Source organism: Orbicella faveolata, unplaced genomic scaffold (genome assembly GCF_042242905.1).
Source record: "Orbicella faveolata isolate gen_17 unplaced genomic scaffold, um_ofav_v1 contig_2, whole genome shotgun sequence".
NCBI lineage: Eukaryota > Metazoa > Cnidaria > Anthozoa > Scleractinia > Merulinidae > Orbicella > Orbicella faveolata.
Window position 1 is genome coordinate 31025126 of NW_028301547.1, and position 13383 is coordinate 31038508.

The 13383-nt window shown below is 37.2% G+C and overlaps 1 protein-coding gene across 1 annotated transcript; it reads right to left on the bottom strand.

The window, feature by feature from the left end:
• Positions 1–3561: 3561 nt before the first annotated feature.
• Positions 3562–10539, bottom strand: LOC149112827 (uncharacterized). The gene is made up of 4 exons (XM_089288655.1): positions 10470–10539; positions 8292–8420; positions 7257–7572; positions 3562–5421 (listed from the first exon to the last, which is right to left on the bottom strand). Exons 1-4 carry the CDS (start codon positions 10497–10499, stop codon positions 5012–5014), a joined length of 885 nt encoding a protein of 294 aa, XP_089144781.1. The 5' UTR covers positions 10500–10539; the 3' UTR covers positions 3562–5011.
• Between the last annotated feature and the right edge of the window lie 2844 nt (positions 10540–13383).

Here is a 13383-nt window from a genome sequence, read left to right on the forward strand (position 1 = left end):
TGAATGATCCAATATTGAGGGACTGAAATGACCGAGTGCTTAAGGGAAGACTGGGTACAAGTACTCTGTAGTAATATAACAGACACGAATGACCGTGTTTGGCCAAAAATCCAAACACCGAGAAGAGAGTTGAAAAAATGGCGCGCAGCTGATTATTTTTGACGAACTTCGAGATGTTTGGAAATGTGGTCAAACACTGTCTTGAGTGTTTGATATATATTCTCAATCCAAATTAAAACTAAGGAGAAAACACGAAGCGAAGCGATCTGGCGGGGAGGAGACTGGTGAAATAAGCGATATCCATCTTCACCTCTCTACACCCAAGTTTACCGTACATTTCTTAAATTTAAAATTTCATACGTGGAATGAAAAAAATATTACAAATAGTCAACAATAGACCATTTTACAGTTGTCTGCTCAGTGACCTGGCCTTTGCATGGCAGCGAGGCTAGAGTTGACCTTGTTTTGATACAGACCTCACTGCTTTTGTCATGTAAATGCACCTAGTTAGCATCAGAACAACTTGTTTTACACAACAAAAGCAATGAGGTCTATATCAAAACAAGGTCAACTCTAGCCTCGCTGCAATACAAAGGCCAGGTCACTGAGCAGACAACTGTAAAATGGTCAATTACTGGACGAGGTTGAGCAAAATATCGTGATTTGTCAGTTGCGAACAGATCAATTGTTTGCCGAAGGCCGAAGCAAATAATTGATCTGCGAGACTCTAACATATCACAATATTGTGAGATAATCGAGTTCAATGATTGTTTTATCACTCCATCAACAAGTTTGTTTCTCAATTTGTAGCTCTCTGATAGCTCGGGGAAGCGATCTGCCATTTTTCACACAAGTAGCGTGGTTACAATTACGCATGAGCAGAATATTATTTGCAGAAAAACACATTTGGACACCACTACGCATGAGCAGAACATTATTTGTAGGCGGTTATTTGCCATTCTCGTCCCCAGAACCTCCGTTTCTTTTGATCACGTGGTCGGAGAAACGACATTTTAAGACCAGTAGCACTGGGGACGAGAATGGTTATTTGCAGGTCACGTGGTGGATTCTTTGCCAATGAAAAGGAAAAAAAAGCCATTGAATGATAAAAATACTGTCTTGAAAATGTGCGTGGTCAGTTTTCGCATCGAGATTGGTTTACTCTAATGGCTCTTATCTTCGCGGTTTTTTTAAAGATGTTCCAAAAAAATGATAATAATATCAATAAATAAAGACACTTAAAGGCATGTTATTGTATATTTCTGGGATAAAACTTTATTAGTCATTCCGTACACGTTACACTGAAATGTTTCACGTTCGTAATGAAAAACTGAGCGATTCAGTTTGCAATGTTTTTCGCGAATATGTAAATACTAAGGGTCGAGCTCTAGTACAACGTTTGTTTCTACTCTGTTATACTGTGTTACATTTCGCAAGGGTGGGTCGGTTTAAGGGTCTTAAAGGCGCGAAATATTGCTCTGTGACTCGTCCCATTTCGCGAAAATCTTTGCCGCGAGATCAGGACTGGTCAATTTTGAATATATACATACATATATAGCTAATATCTTTGAGGGAAATTAAAGCTAAACAAAGTCAAAATAAAGTACATGACTAAATTAAATATGAACTAAAAAGGAATAATTCTTCCTTTTAATACGACCATTCTTATATTTAAATCGGATTACTAACTGTGAAATATAGCCACGAATGAACCGCTTGACGTCGCTAGGAATGCGTCGCACGAATATTTTCATGAATTCTACGCCACGTGAAAATAACAAGCAGTGGGGTACGATTGTTATGTACATAAATCAAGCAACGAGATAACTTGTTTTTCTGAAATCTACCACAAAATAAATTTCGCTGACCAACTAACGACAAAAATTACCTCGATCGGTTCTCTTTTCATCAGATCCTTAAATAGCCAATCCCACTTACATCTCTTATTTGCAGGAAATGACTGAAATACATATATTTAATTTTCGATTTCAAAGGTGATACACCGTCTTTTCTTTGTAAGAATATTGTTTTTCCCGCCCAGACTGAGTATTCTTATTTTTCTACCGATTTTAGGATGAAAATATTTTTGTGAATACTCTTAGACTATGCCGTACGACGTTTATGTTTTATTGCCTTTGATGGTGTTGAAGTAATTTTGGAGCCAGACGGCAGGCAACAAAGCCTGATATGGCACACACAACATCTTGCAAAAATGTTATTAGTATCGAACATTGGGCTAATGATGTTGTTGTTGATTTTTGGCCAGTTTGCCGTTTAAAGAAAGGAATAATTTTTTTACGATTTAGGTAAAAACAAATAATTGTATTATATTTACAAATTTTCAACACACAAGTATATTCTTTTCAAAATCTCAGTTCGGGGTTCATTTTTAAAATGTTCTTAAAATTTCGCAAATTTCACCTCGACATTCTTGTAAAATATATTTTTATAGGAAAAAAAGACGGACAGAAATAGTGTAATACTACCATGAACGTAATTCTGAACCCCTCAAATTCAGATTCAGGTTCACCCCGTTATAAAATCCTTCAGTATGAAATCTTGCCACTCGATGACTGTAAACCTGCCCGGTTCTTTCTCCTCCCCGCTCTGACTATCTTCTACGTTCATTTTGTCAAACAAGATTTCGTAGAAATCCAAAGGTTTGAAGATGTCCAATTGCAGCGCGCGCATCTGTTCCGGGATCAGATCTTTGGCATTTTCAGACAAGTACGTTTTGAAAAAATCCCGAAGGACAGAAGAGAAAAAAAACGTGATGCTTTTGTGGGTACTGGAGCGACCAAGATACAACCATTGGATGGCATTGAATTCTACGGTAAGAAATAATAAACTGGAAATTTATTATGCAAGAATAAGCGAGATCGGGCTGTGGAGGTGTCTTTAAAAGCGAGGAAAACATTAACAGGGGCGGAGCCAGGCTATTTTTAATTTTCGAGCGCCAAAGACTTTCTTAGTGCAGAGTGCCTTAGCGGTTGCCTACCGCTAAGGCACTATGGAACTAAGGCCCTAGGGCCTCAAGGTTCTAAGTCCCTAAGGCATTAAGGTGTAAACTTGAATGCTTGTTTTTTCAATTAATTATTTAGCACTGCAGCAAGTGATCGGGTGGGTTAGGTACCTGTGTTTCCCACGTAAAACAAGTTATACCCACCTCAATTCGTTAATAAAGATCAAAGCTATACTTATTTCAGAAAAGCCTTTGCTCTCCTTGTGGTACTATTCTCTTTAGAACAAAACCAATTTGTTCTAAACGCATGTGCAGATTAGTTAGTGTTTGTGTTGACTAGACATTAGGCGGAAGATACATTTCACACGGGATCACATACAAACGTTGAGTGCTTTTCCTTGTAGTAGAACCCAGCATGTAAGACGCATGCGCTCTAGTATCCTTAGGGTTACACACTCTGGTTTTATCGCCAGCGCCACCTGGCTTTTTATATGTCATGTAATATAAATCTCAAATGTATTTCAGATGTACAATCAGCTTGTAGAAGTCGTTTGGAGTATATATCAATTAGAATTGAAAATGAATGCTGATACAAAATATTCGCATAAAGATTATTACTTTAATACAATAATGAATGTATACAATAGCATTGTTAAATACATTTCAGTCACTGTTGATCAGACAACTCTAACAGAGGTATCATCTACCTACTCAAAACTAACACTAAATTATTTCTAAGAACCTATTAGCTTTAAATTAAATTATTAGCTCAAGATTTCTATGAAATGTAGGTAGATGTGAGGTTTGGCTGATTATGTACCACAGCTCAGCCGATCAGATTGCAGCAATTGCATTAATATTAAACCTATACTAGCAGAATTTTATCAAAAAAACTATCTAAATTCCATGTAAACAACTTATTTTAAAGTTCATTTTTGAATATTATCCTTAAATATACGTCATTCAAATTTGTTTTAAAATATCCAAAGTTATGCATTAAACTGTCAAAGTACAAGACTAGAAATATTTGAGAACCAGACTGAATGTAGAATCCAGTGATGGAAGCCACAAATGTCAGTCGACTGTTTTCACATTTTTCAGTGTTCTCAAATATCGCATGGCATGGGCACCTTTACACATATTGATTTACATGTGCGCGAACAAAAACAAACTATGGTGAAGTGTGTTTTCCACTTACATAACACATGGATTTCTCGTCAATCAGGAAAGCACGAGGTGTCCATGATTAAAGTTTTACCACAACATGTTGCTAATTTAATATTCTATCAACTCTGCTGAAAGTAAGCAGTTCATAAAAGAAGCTTAGATGCCTTCCCCACATGAGCTCTGACTGTAGTCTATCTCATGAAATTAGTTTAAAACTATTCACTCTTGTGTTTTTATCATGACTGAGCACCACGTTCAACGACATAAACTAATCGTCCTTACAATAAGAAAATCAAAACTACATCCCATTAACTGACTGCTGTTGACCCTGAAAGAGTAACCTGTATAGTTGTTAGGTTAGCAACTGGCTACCTTGAGACAATTTTTTTGGCAGGGTGACAACTTTTGTTATTTTTCCATTCTTTTTATGATCTATGAAAAACTTATTCCACAAATTTTCTCTGCAAACATTATTTCACTTTGAAAACACTAAACACTATATGCAATGGATAGCAACAGTAACAGAGCTACTTTTAGACATAACATTTCTTGGCAGAGTTTCTGACCATTCTCTCTCCACAACAACACAAGACATAAAATTATTTTTAACATTCCAAGACAGCTGGAAGAGAAGCCCTGAGGCTTAGTCTGGTGGTTTGCAATAGGCTGTTTCCTGGTTCTTTCTTGCCTCTTATTACAAAATGAACTCAGGTGTGAAACGTCCTACAAAAATGGGTTTACTCACAAGTTTACTTTATAGAACTCCCAACCATTTCCATTTGAGTTTTTTCAACAATGGCAAGTTTTGGCTCAATGGCAAAAAAACATCCAAATACATGTAACCAATGGAAATAATGTTATTTCTAAGTACTGGAAAATGAACTAAGTTAAAGCTAAAGATGTAAGCACGCCTCCCACCCACCCTGGGGAAAGTTTTGCCAGAATAAAACACGGCACTGGATTCATATCATCACAACCAATGGCAATTCGAACCATTGTGGAGAATATTGGTTTGAGCCAATCAAAGAAAGTATTAGCCTTCTTTAGATCAACACTATATGATGTTCCTAAAGTATTCCAGCTGACATGGCCATGCGCTTCTTCGGAATCTTCATCTTCATTGTTGTCTCCTTCCTCTGACTCTGGTTCTTTATCATCAAACAATGGGTTGTTACGCATCTCAGGATTAAAGTGAAAAAGTGTAAAAATATCCTCCGCAGTAGGGAGGGTGTCTTTGTTCCAGGGAAACAAGCACGTTTCTACCTCACCTGTGCCCTCATTAGCCCAGGCTCCTAAAAAATAATCATCACCATTTTAACAAAGAGATTCCTTATAACCACATGTAACATATCACAGATGACGTCAAAATGTTGTAAGAACAATAAAGTGGCTCATGAGCTGTTTGTAAGGACCAATAAAATTGCCAGGATAATTTGCCATATTACATAACACTAAGAAGCCCAATTTACAGTTCTGCGAAAGGTAACTTGGCCTCCGCATGAAAGCAAGGTTTGGACCGACCAGATAAGAAACTATTTAACATGGCAAAAGAATAATTTACATTTGAAAAGGAAAAAGATTTGTATCATAACAAAGACAAATCTAATAATAATAATAATAATAATAATAATAATAATAATAGTAATTGTAATAGTAATAGTAATAGTAATAGTAATAGTAATAGTAATAGTAATAGTAATAGTAATAATAACAATAATTCTAATAATCTTATAAAAAACAATTTGGAAAAACATTTAAGCAGGAAAATTAATGTAAGTACAGTAACATGACGTTTCAATGACTTCATGTCATCATTGTCGAATGAACAAATTAAAAATGACAGCGAGGCACATTTATAGTATTTAGGATGTGAGAAAATAAAATTAGCAAACATTACATGAAAACATTCACGTAAAACGTTTTGTGCAAATGGAATCCACTTACAATATTCCATTTGTGCAAAACTTTAGCCTCGCTTCTGTTCAAAGGCCTGGGCTATTTATTGTGATGGCTCCAAGCCTCCATAATTTCAAAATCACCTCACCATAAAACTAGAAAGTATATGACTCACAGTAAACTATTGATAATGTAAGTGTTCTGAACTCTGGACTGGGCATTCAAAGAACAATTACAGAAAGCTTTGCCAGGATCTTTCAGCTGTGGTCTTGGCATGTTGCCAGGCAAAATGCCATGGATTAACCTGCTGTAACCTAGAATCTGAAGTGGTGCAGTGGCCTCATGGTTAGTGCACTCGCCTCCTGATCGAGTGTTCCATGTTCAAGCCCTGGCCACAGACATTGTGTAGTGATCTTGTGCAAGACACTTTACTCTCATAGTGCCTCTCTCCACCCAGGTGTATAAATAGGTATTGGTAAATTCAATGCTGGGGGATGACCCTGGATGGACCAGCATCGTATTCAAGAGGGGAGTAGAAATACTCCTAGTTGCTTCATGCAGCTGAAATGGGGATGAGCACTGGCCTGATTAGCCACTTGGCTCGTATAGAGACTTTCCCTTTAACCCAGCATCTGATCCATAATTATATGCACACGCCTAATAGTTAGCATACTGGACTTTGGACCTGGTGGTTTGGGTTCAAGCCCTGGCCTGTATCACTGCAAAGTGTTTTTGTGCAAAACATTCTGCTCTCACAGTACCTCTCTCCACCTAGGTATATAAATGTCTACCAGCATACATGTATTAAAAAGCTGATAGGAAACTCTGTAAGGGACTAAAAATCCCAACCAGGTGAAAAGTAGACTTGTGCTCCTAGTCTCTTAATGCGACAGAAACTGGGATATTAGCTCTAGAGGTCTGGAAGGCAGACTTAACATCTACCCTAACCCTAAGACTCACTATTTTCCAGATGCTCCACCACTATCATGGTCAGATGCTAGTTGCCATAATGATTTATGTTTCCATCACATTTGAAAGGGTCTTTTAATTATATGTCTAGGTAAACACCCAGTTTGGAAAATTCTCTATACCACTGATTAGTCTTCCAGTAAATAAATAAATATGATACAGTATTGTTTACCAATACAAATGTAATTTGTCTACCAAAACTAGCTGATTTCAATCCCCCATCCCAGACACCTAGAAAGCCATGCCCTTCACAGCAACTTACCGCAATCTAGCTCCAGATCCACTGCGGCAATCTGTATCCTAGTCAAAATGTACAATGCCTTGAGAAGATCTTTATACTTAAGCTCTCTATCTGACCCAAGCGTATAATTGGCCAAATGGACAATGCCACATTTCCAGCGCTTTGGAGGGTCAGAGAACACATATACATTAGATTTGTCTGCATTTTCATCCCAGTAACAGAACCATTCATCTGGAGTAGTCCACACATTGAGATGCCCAGTCGGTTCCTCTTCATCAGTTAAATTATAGTGTCTGAGCACATAGTGTTTACAGAACTGCTCTGAAGAAAGAAGCTCCTAGGTAACAAATAAAAAGAGTGATAATTTTTTAGCATCACTTTTTGAGTTTTTGTTTTTGTAAAAATACCTGTTAGTTGTTGGGTCTGGGCTATGTTATGAGTGGAGGAATGGATGAGTGAGTGAGTGAGAGATGTATGAATCATAGTAAGTGGTTTCAACCCAGGAGTATCAGTAGTTCCTCTTGTGTGATCGTCTGGGTGAGGGTAAGTTCTGAAAAGTACTGTTGTTGGTCACTGATGTTTCAACAACCTGAGCAATATTATTGAATATTGCTTGTCAGGCAATGGTGATACAAGTCTGGTCCACTGTAAGGTAAGAGTAGATGAGATAGTATTGGCTGAAAGACTTGCGTAAAGTTTGTCAACAGTCACTGGTTGGTTCTAGTAAATTTGGATCTGTCTATTTCGTGAAATTAAGTCCATCAGCTTGAGGCCCGTCTATTGTTAGTCAAATTAAGTCAGTCTGTTTGAGGTCCATCTACTGTAAGTCATAAAACTGATTGGGACTCTGCTCAGTGCTTTACCTATGCTACAAATTATTTTCAGTGACTTTAGAAATAGCTAGTACACTAACATAGAACAAATGCCCTACCAGCACCTCACAAATGACTTGTTCACGACAAAAACAAACCTGAAAAATGGACTCAAACAGACCTACTTAATTTGACAAATCATTTTTGTGTCAGAACTTACTAAAGAGTTCAAACATGTACTCACCTTCCATTCTTTACAGACTAACATACAGTTGCACACTTCTGGCAAAGGTAAGAACGCAACTATTTTTGAAATTACTTCTGATGGTAGGAACAGAAGAGTTGTCATCTTGTGTTTTGGAGAAGAATTGCTCTGTGTAAAAACAAACCAAAGATGTGCTCATCAGCTGTTCAAGAAATCAGCTATTTATTTACAAGTTTGAGTAACGCAGTGGCCTCATGGTTAGTGTGCTTGCCTCTGGATCAAGCGGCCCAGGTTCGGGCTGTGGCCGGTGACATTGTGTTGTGCTCTTGGGCAAGACACTGTGCCTCTCTGGCCAGGTGTTTATATGGGTACCGGTGAGTTTAATGTTAGAGGTAGCCTTGTGATGGACTGGCATCTTATCCAGGAGGGAGAAGAAATACTCCTTGTCACTTCATGCTACAGAAACTGGAAATAAACGCCGGTCTGATGGGCTACTTGGTTAGTACAACGACTTTACCTTGAGTAACCTGTGCTGACCTTTCTTAATGGCTTGGAGCGAATTTAACGTCCCATAAATGGCAACAGTAGTCCACATTTTTGAGGCCCCAGGGGGGAGGTATCTCATACCCCGTTAATTTTTGGCCTAAATATCCTGCATCTGTTAATAATTTCTAATTTCCAAAATTAGCAATTTTCCTAGTTGATATCTAGGGATATCTGTTCTAAATATCCATTATCTTATTAATTTTTTTATCCAAAATCAATATTCTGTATCCCATCAATCTTACCTCTATTTTCTACCCTTCCGTACCCCAAAAAGACCCTAAAAGGGTCTCCGGAGAGTATGGCCCACCAGTTCAAAGATTGTAGCCCAATAACATAATAAGCATTAATTTGATATGGTGGTGTCTTATAAAGTCACCCCGCCAAAGATTAGAAAAACAAAAGCTTCAATTCAAAGCATTCCATCAGATACATTGGCCCAAAGTTATGGAGTCTATTACCCAAAAATGTAAGAGACCTTCCTGCATTATTTGTATTTGGGCAGTGTATTAGATAGTCTCCTCTGCGGCCGTTATTAGGGTCATCACGCAACGATGGGGGAGAAGCGTTGAGTGACGACCCTAATAACGGGTGCGGAGGAGACTACGTACTGGAAAGTTTGATTTAAATTCCTTTCTGGCTGATACTCATTGTTCTGATTGTATTTCATGTCATACATGATAGACACTTTTGTATTTTATTAAGTCTATATGTATTTGTAAATAGTTCTAAGCCACACTCAACAGTCATGCACATGTAAATAATCTCATTCATTTCATACTCATTTTATCAATTGTAAATATTTTTATTAATATTTATTTTAATTTATTTATAGTGTCCCCATTTAGTGGTTATTTACTGCTATTTTAGTTTGACACCTAAATAAGGGCATTCATTCATTCATTCATTCATTCATTCATTCATTCATTCATTCATTCATTCATTCATTCATTCATTCATTCATTCATTCATTCATTCATTCATTCATTCATTCATTCATTCATTCATTCATTCATTCATTCATTCATTCATTCATTCATTCATTCATTCATTCATTCATTCATTCATTCATTCATTCATTCATTCATTCATTCATTCATTCATTCATTCATTCATTCATTCATTCATTCATTCATTCATTCATTCATTCATTCATTCATTCATTCATTCATTCATTCATTCATTCATTCATTCATTCATTCATTCATTCATTCATTCATTCATTCATTCATTCATTCATTCATTCATTCATTCATTCATTCATTCATTCATTCATTCATTCATTCATTCATTCATTCATTCATTCATTCATTCATTCATTCATTCAGTCATTCATTCAATATTAATTCGAAACTTATCTCGGGATGACCGATAATAATCAAAGATTAGTTATTATATTAGTTATCACGTTATTAAATAAAATTATAAATACAAAAGTGATTATTCGTGTATAAATTAAAATGCAAGTTAAGTTAAATAGTAAAAACAGCTTTTATGTTCATGCATTCAGCAAGAAACTGCGAGAAAACATGGGTGGTTGCACGTATGCTGATCGCGCTGCAATTTACGCAACGTAAAATGTACAACATGAAATGCTTTGACGCTTAAATTTCTTTTTTTACCGTACGCAGTTCACATGACTAATGTCAGTGTCATTCTTGTATCCTCACTCACCTGTTTCCGCAGCTGGGTGACTTCAGCCATGTTTCGGAACAAAAAATGTGCAAGGCGTTATCTCCGAGCGTAATTGTCACCAGTCTCTTGCTCTCACGACGTAAATTATGTATCGAGCATGGCAAATATACACAGTTTCGAGCAGTTTTCAATTCTATTTTTATCGATAAATACTACCATTTTTTCACAGTCGGTTGCAAACCTGCATAAGGGGTTTAGGGACTGGGTTGGTCTTGTAAAAACGGAACAGTTTTTTCTGGTTGGACTCGCAGCGACAACGACTAGCCGTTTTTGTACTAAAATTCCGGCGTCGACAAAACCTGGATCGGACCGGACCGGACCGGATCACGGATCGGATCACGGACCAGATCACGGATCGGATCACGGATCGGATCACGGATCGGATCACGGATCGGATCACGGACCAGATCACGGATCGGATGACGGATCGGATCACGGATCGGATCACGGATCGGATCACGGATCGGATCAAGGAAAAAAATCCAAAATTTTGTTGGGCAAATTGCACTAGAGTGACTACTGTGAGCAGAACGTTTTATTTAATTCAGGTGTGATATTCCTTTATTCTTTTATAATATCAAGCCAACTGGGAGCTGGTCACAGATCAATTTTTTTCAGGCTGTTGGGTTTTGATTGCGATGATCAATCATGTCTTCATATCTTTCTCCGCAGTTCAGTAAACTGTCATAAAACGAGTCAGTATGGTAATAATAGGACGAACGTATGAATAGAAACACAAAAACTAAAAACACTAAAAATTAAACACCTGATGATTTCAAACAGTTTCCGTTTTTGAGACAAGTCTATACTTTTACAAGATGTGAGTTTGGAATACGATACTTCGCACTGGAATAAAACGAAACAAACCATTTGTATTTCAAGGAAATATAGCTGTTTTTCAAAAAATTCTAGGAATAACATCGATAGTGTGAACGATAACGCAACCCGAGAATAAACAACATTTTAGGAGTTACGTCACGATTTTTAGAGTTATTTTTAGGGTTGTAAAGAGCTGCCTTTAAATAGAATAAAACCTTAAAATGATCGTGTTCTAGGATAGAAAACACTTAAGAGGCAAGAACAAATCAAAACGGAATGAGGATCGTTAAGGATGGCAAAGATTAACGGGGATTGCAAATGACGAACTTGAAAAACTAGGCTAGTTTTTTCAAGATGTGCAAATCGTGACTTAGCTCCTTCAAAGCAAGTCATGTCCTTAAGCTTTCGCACGTAAGTTTTCTCATTAACTGTATTGTGTGTAACGCCAACTGTAACGCTCACATCTGACACGAAAATGTAGCCGAGAATTAGCCACTGATAACAATTTCAAAAACGAGAATGGGAGGTTCACGCAAGCTTCGAGCCAACTAACGTTAAGATATAACTACATCTGCCTGTTCATTACAATTTAAATTCGTCGTAAATTAGGCGCTTATGTGGCTTTTTAAATGACCTCTTGTCATTCTCTGTAATTAACATGTCATTGCGTCAAATTCGGGATTCTTATTTTTATTTTACATATTTTAGTTTTCCACTTTTATTTTTTATTTATTGTTATCTTATAAACGATTTGATTTTTTTTTTCTTTAAAACATTTTTTTTTTGCTGTGATCCGATCCGTGATCCGATCCGCGATCCGATCCGTGATCCGATCCGTGATCCGATCCGTGATCCGGTCCGTGATCCGATCCTTGCTTTTCATTCACTGCCGGTTGTTTAGTGGGAAGATCAGTGACACTGTTGGATCGTGTTCTAGCAAGTTCTGCGTGCCCAGAGCTGGTTTTCTTGCCTTTCGCTCTTTGAGATTTTACGCTGGTTTCATCCGCGACTTCTCTCGTTGCCTCCATTTTTAGTGCCAGATATCCTGAAGCGTACTGAGTATTTGAAGAATAATGCAATCGGCGTCGACAAAACCTGGATCGGATCACGGATCGGATCACTGATCGGATCACGGACCGGATCACGGACCGGATCACGGATCGGATCATGGATCGGATCATGGATCGGATCATGGATCGGATCACGGATCGGATCACAGAAAAAAAAAAGTTTTAAAGAAAAAAAATCAAAAACTAAAATCAAACCGTTTATAAGATAATGATAAATAAAAAATAAAAGTGGAAAACTAAAATATGTTAAATGAAAATAAGAATCCCGAATTTGACGCAATGACATGTTAATTACAGAGAATGACAAGAGGTCATTTAAAAAGCCACATAAGCGCCTAATTTACGACGAATTTAAATTGTAATGAACAGGCAGATGTAGTTATATTTGAACGTTAGTTGGCTCGAAGCTTGCGTGAACCTCCCATTCTCGTTTTTGAAATTGTTATCAGTGGCTAATTCTCGGCTACATTTTCGTGTCAGATGTGAGCGTTACAGTTGGCGTTACAGTTAATGAGAAAACTTACGTACGAAAGCTCAAGGACATGACTTGTTTTGAAGGAGCTACGTCACGATTTGCGCATCTTGAAAAAACTAGCCTAGTTTTTCAAGTTCGTCATTTGCAATCCCCGTTAATCTTTGCCATCCTTGACGATCCTCATTCCGTTTTGATTTGTTCTTGCCTCTTAAGTGTTTTCTATCCTAGAACACGATCATTTTAAGGTTTTATTCTATTTAAAGGCAACTCTTTACGACCCTAAAAATAACTCTTAAACTCGTGACGTAACTCCTAAAATGTTGTTTATTCTCGGGTTGCGTTATCGTTCACACTATCGATGTCATTCCTAGATTTTTTTGTAAAACAGCTATATTTCCTTGAAATACAAATGGTTTGTTTCGTTTTATTCCAGTGCGAAGTATCGTATTCCAAACTCACATCTTTTAAAAGTATAGACTTGTCTCAAAAACGGAAATTGTTTGAAATCATCAGGTGTTTAATTTTTTAG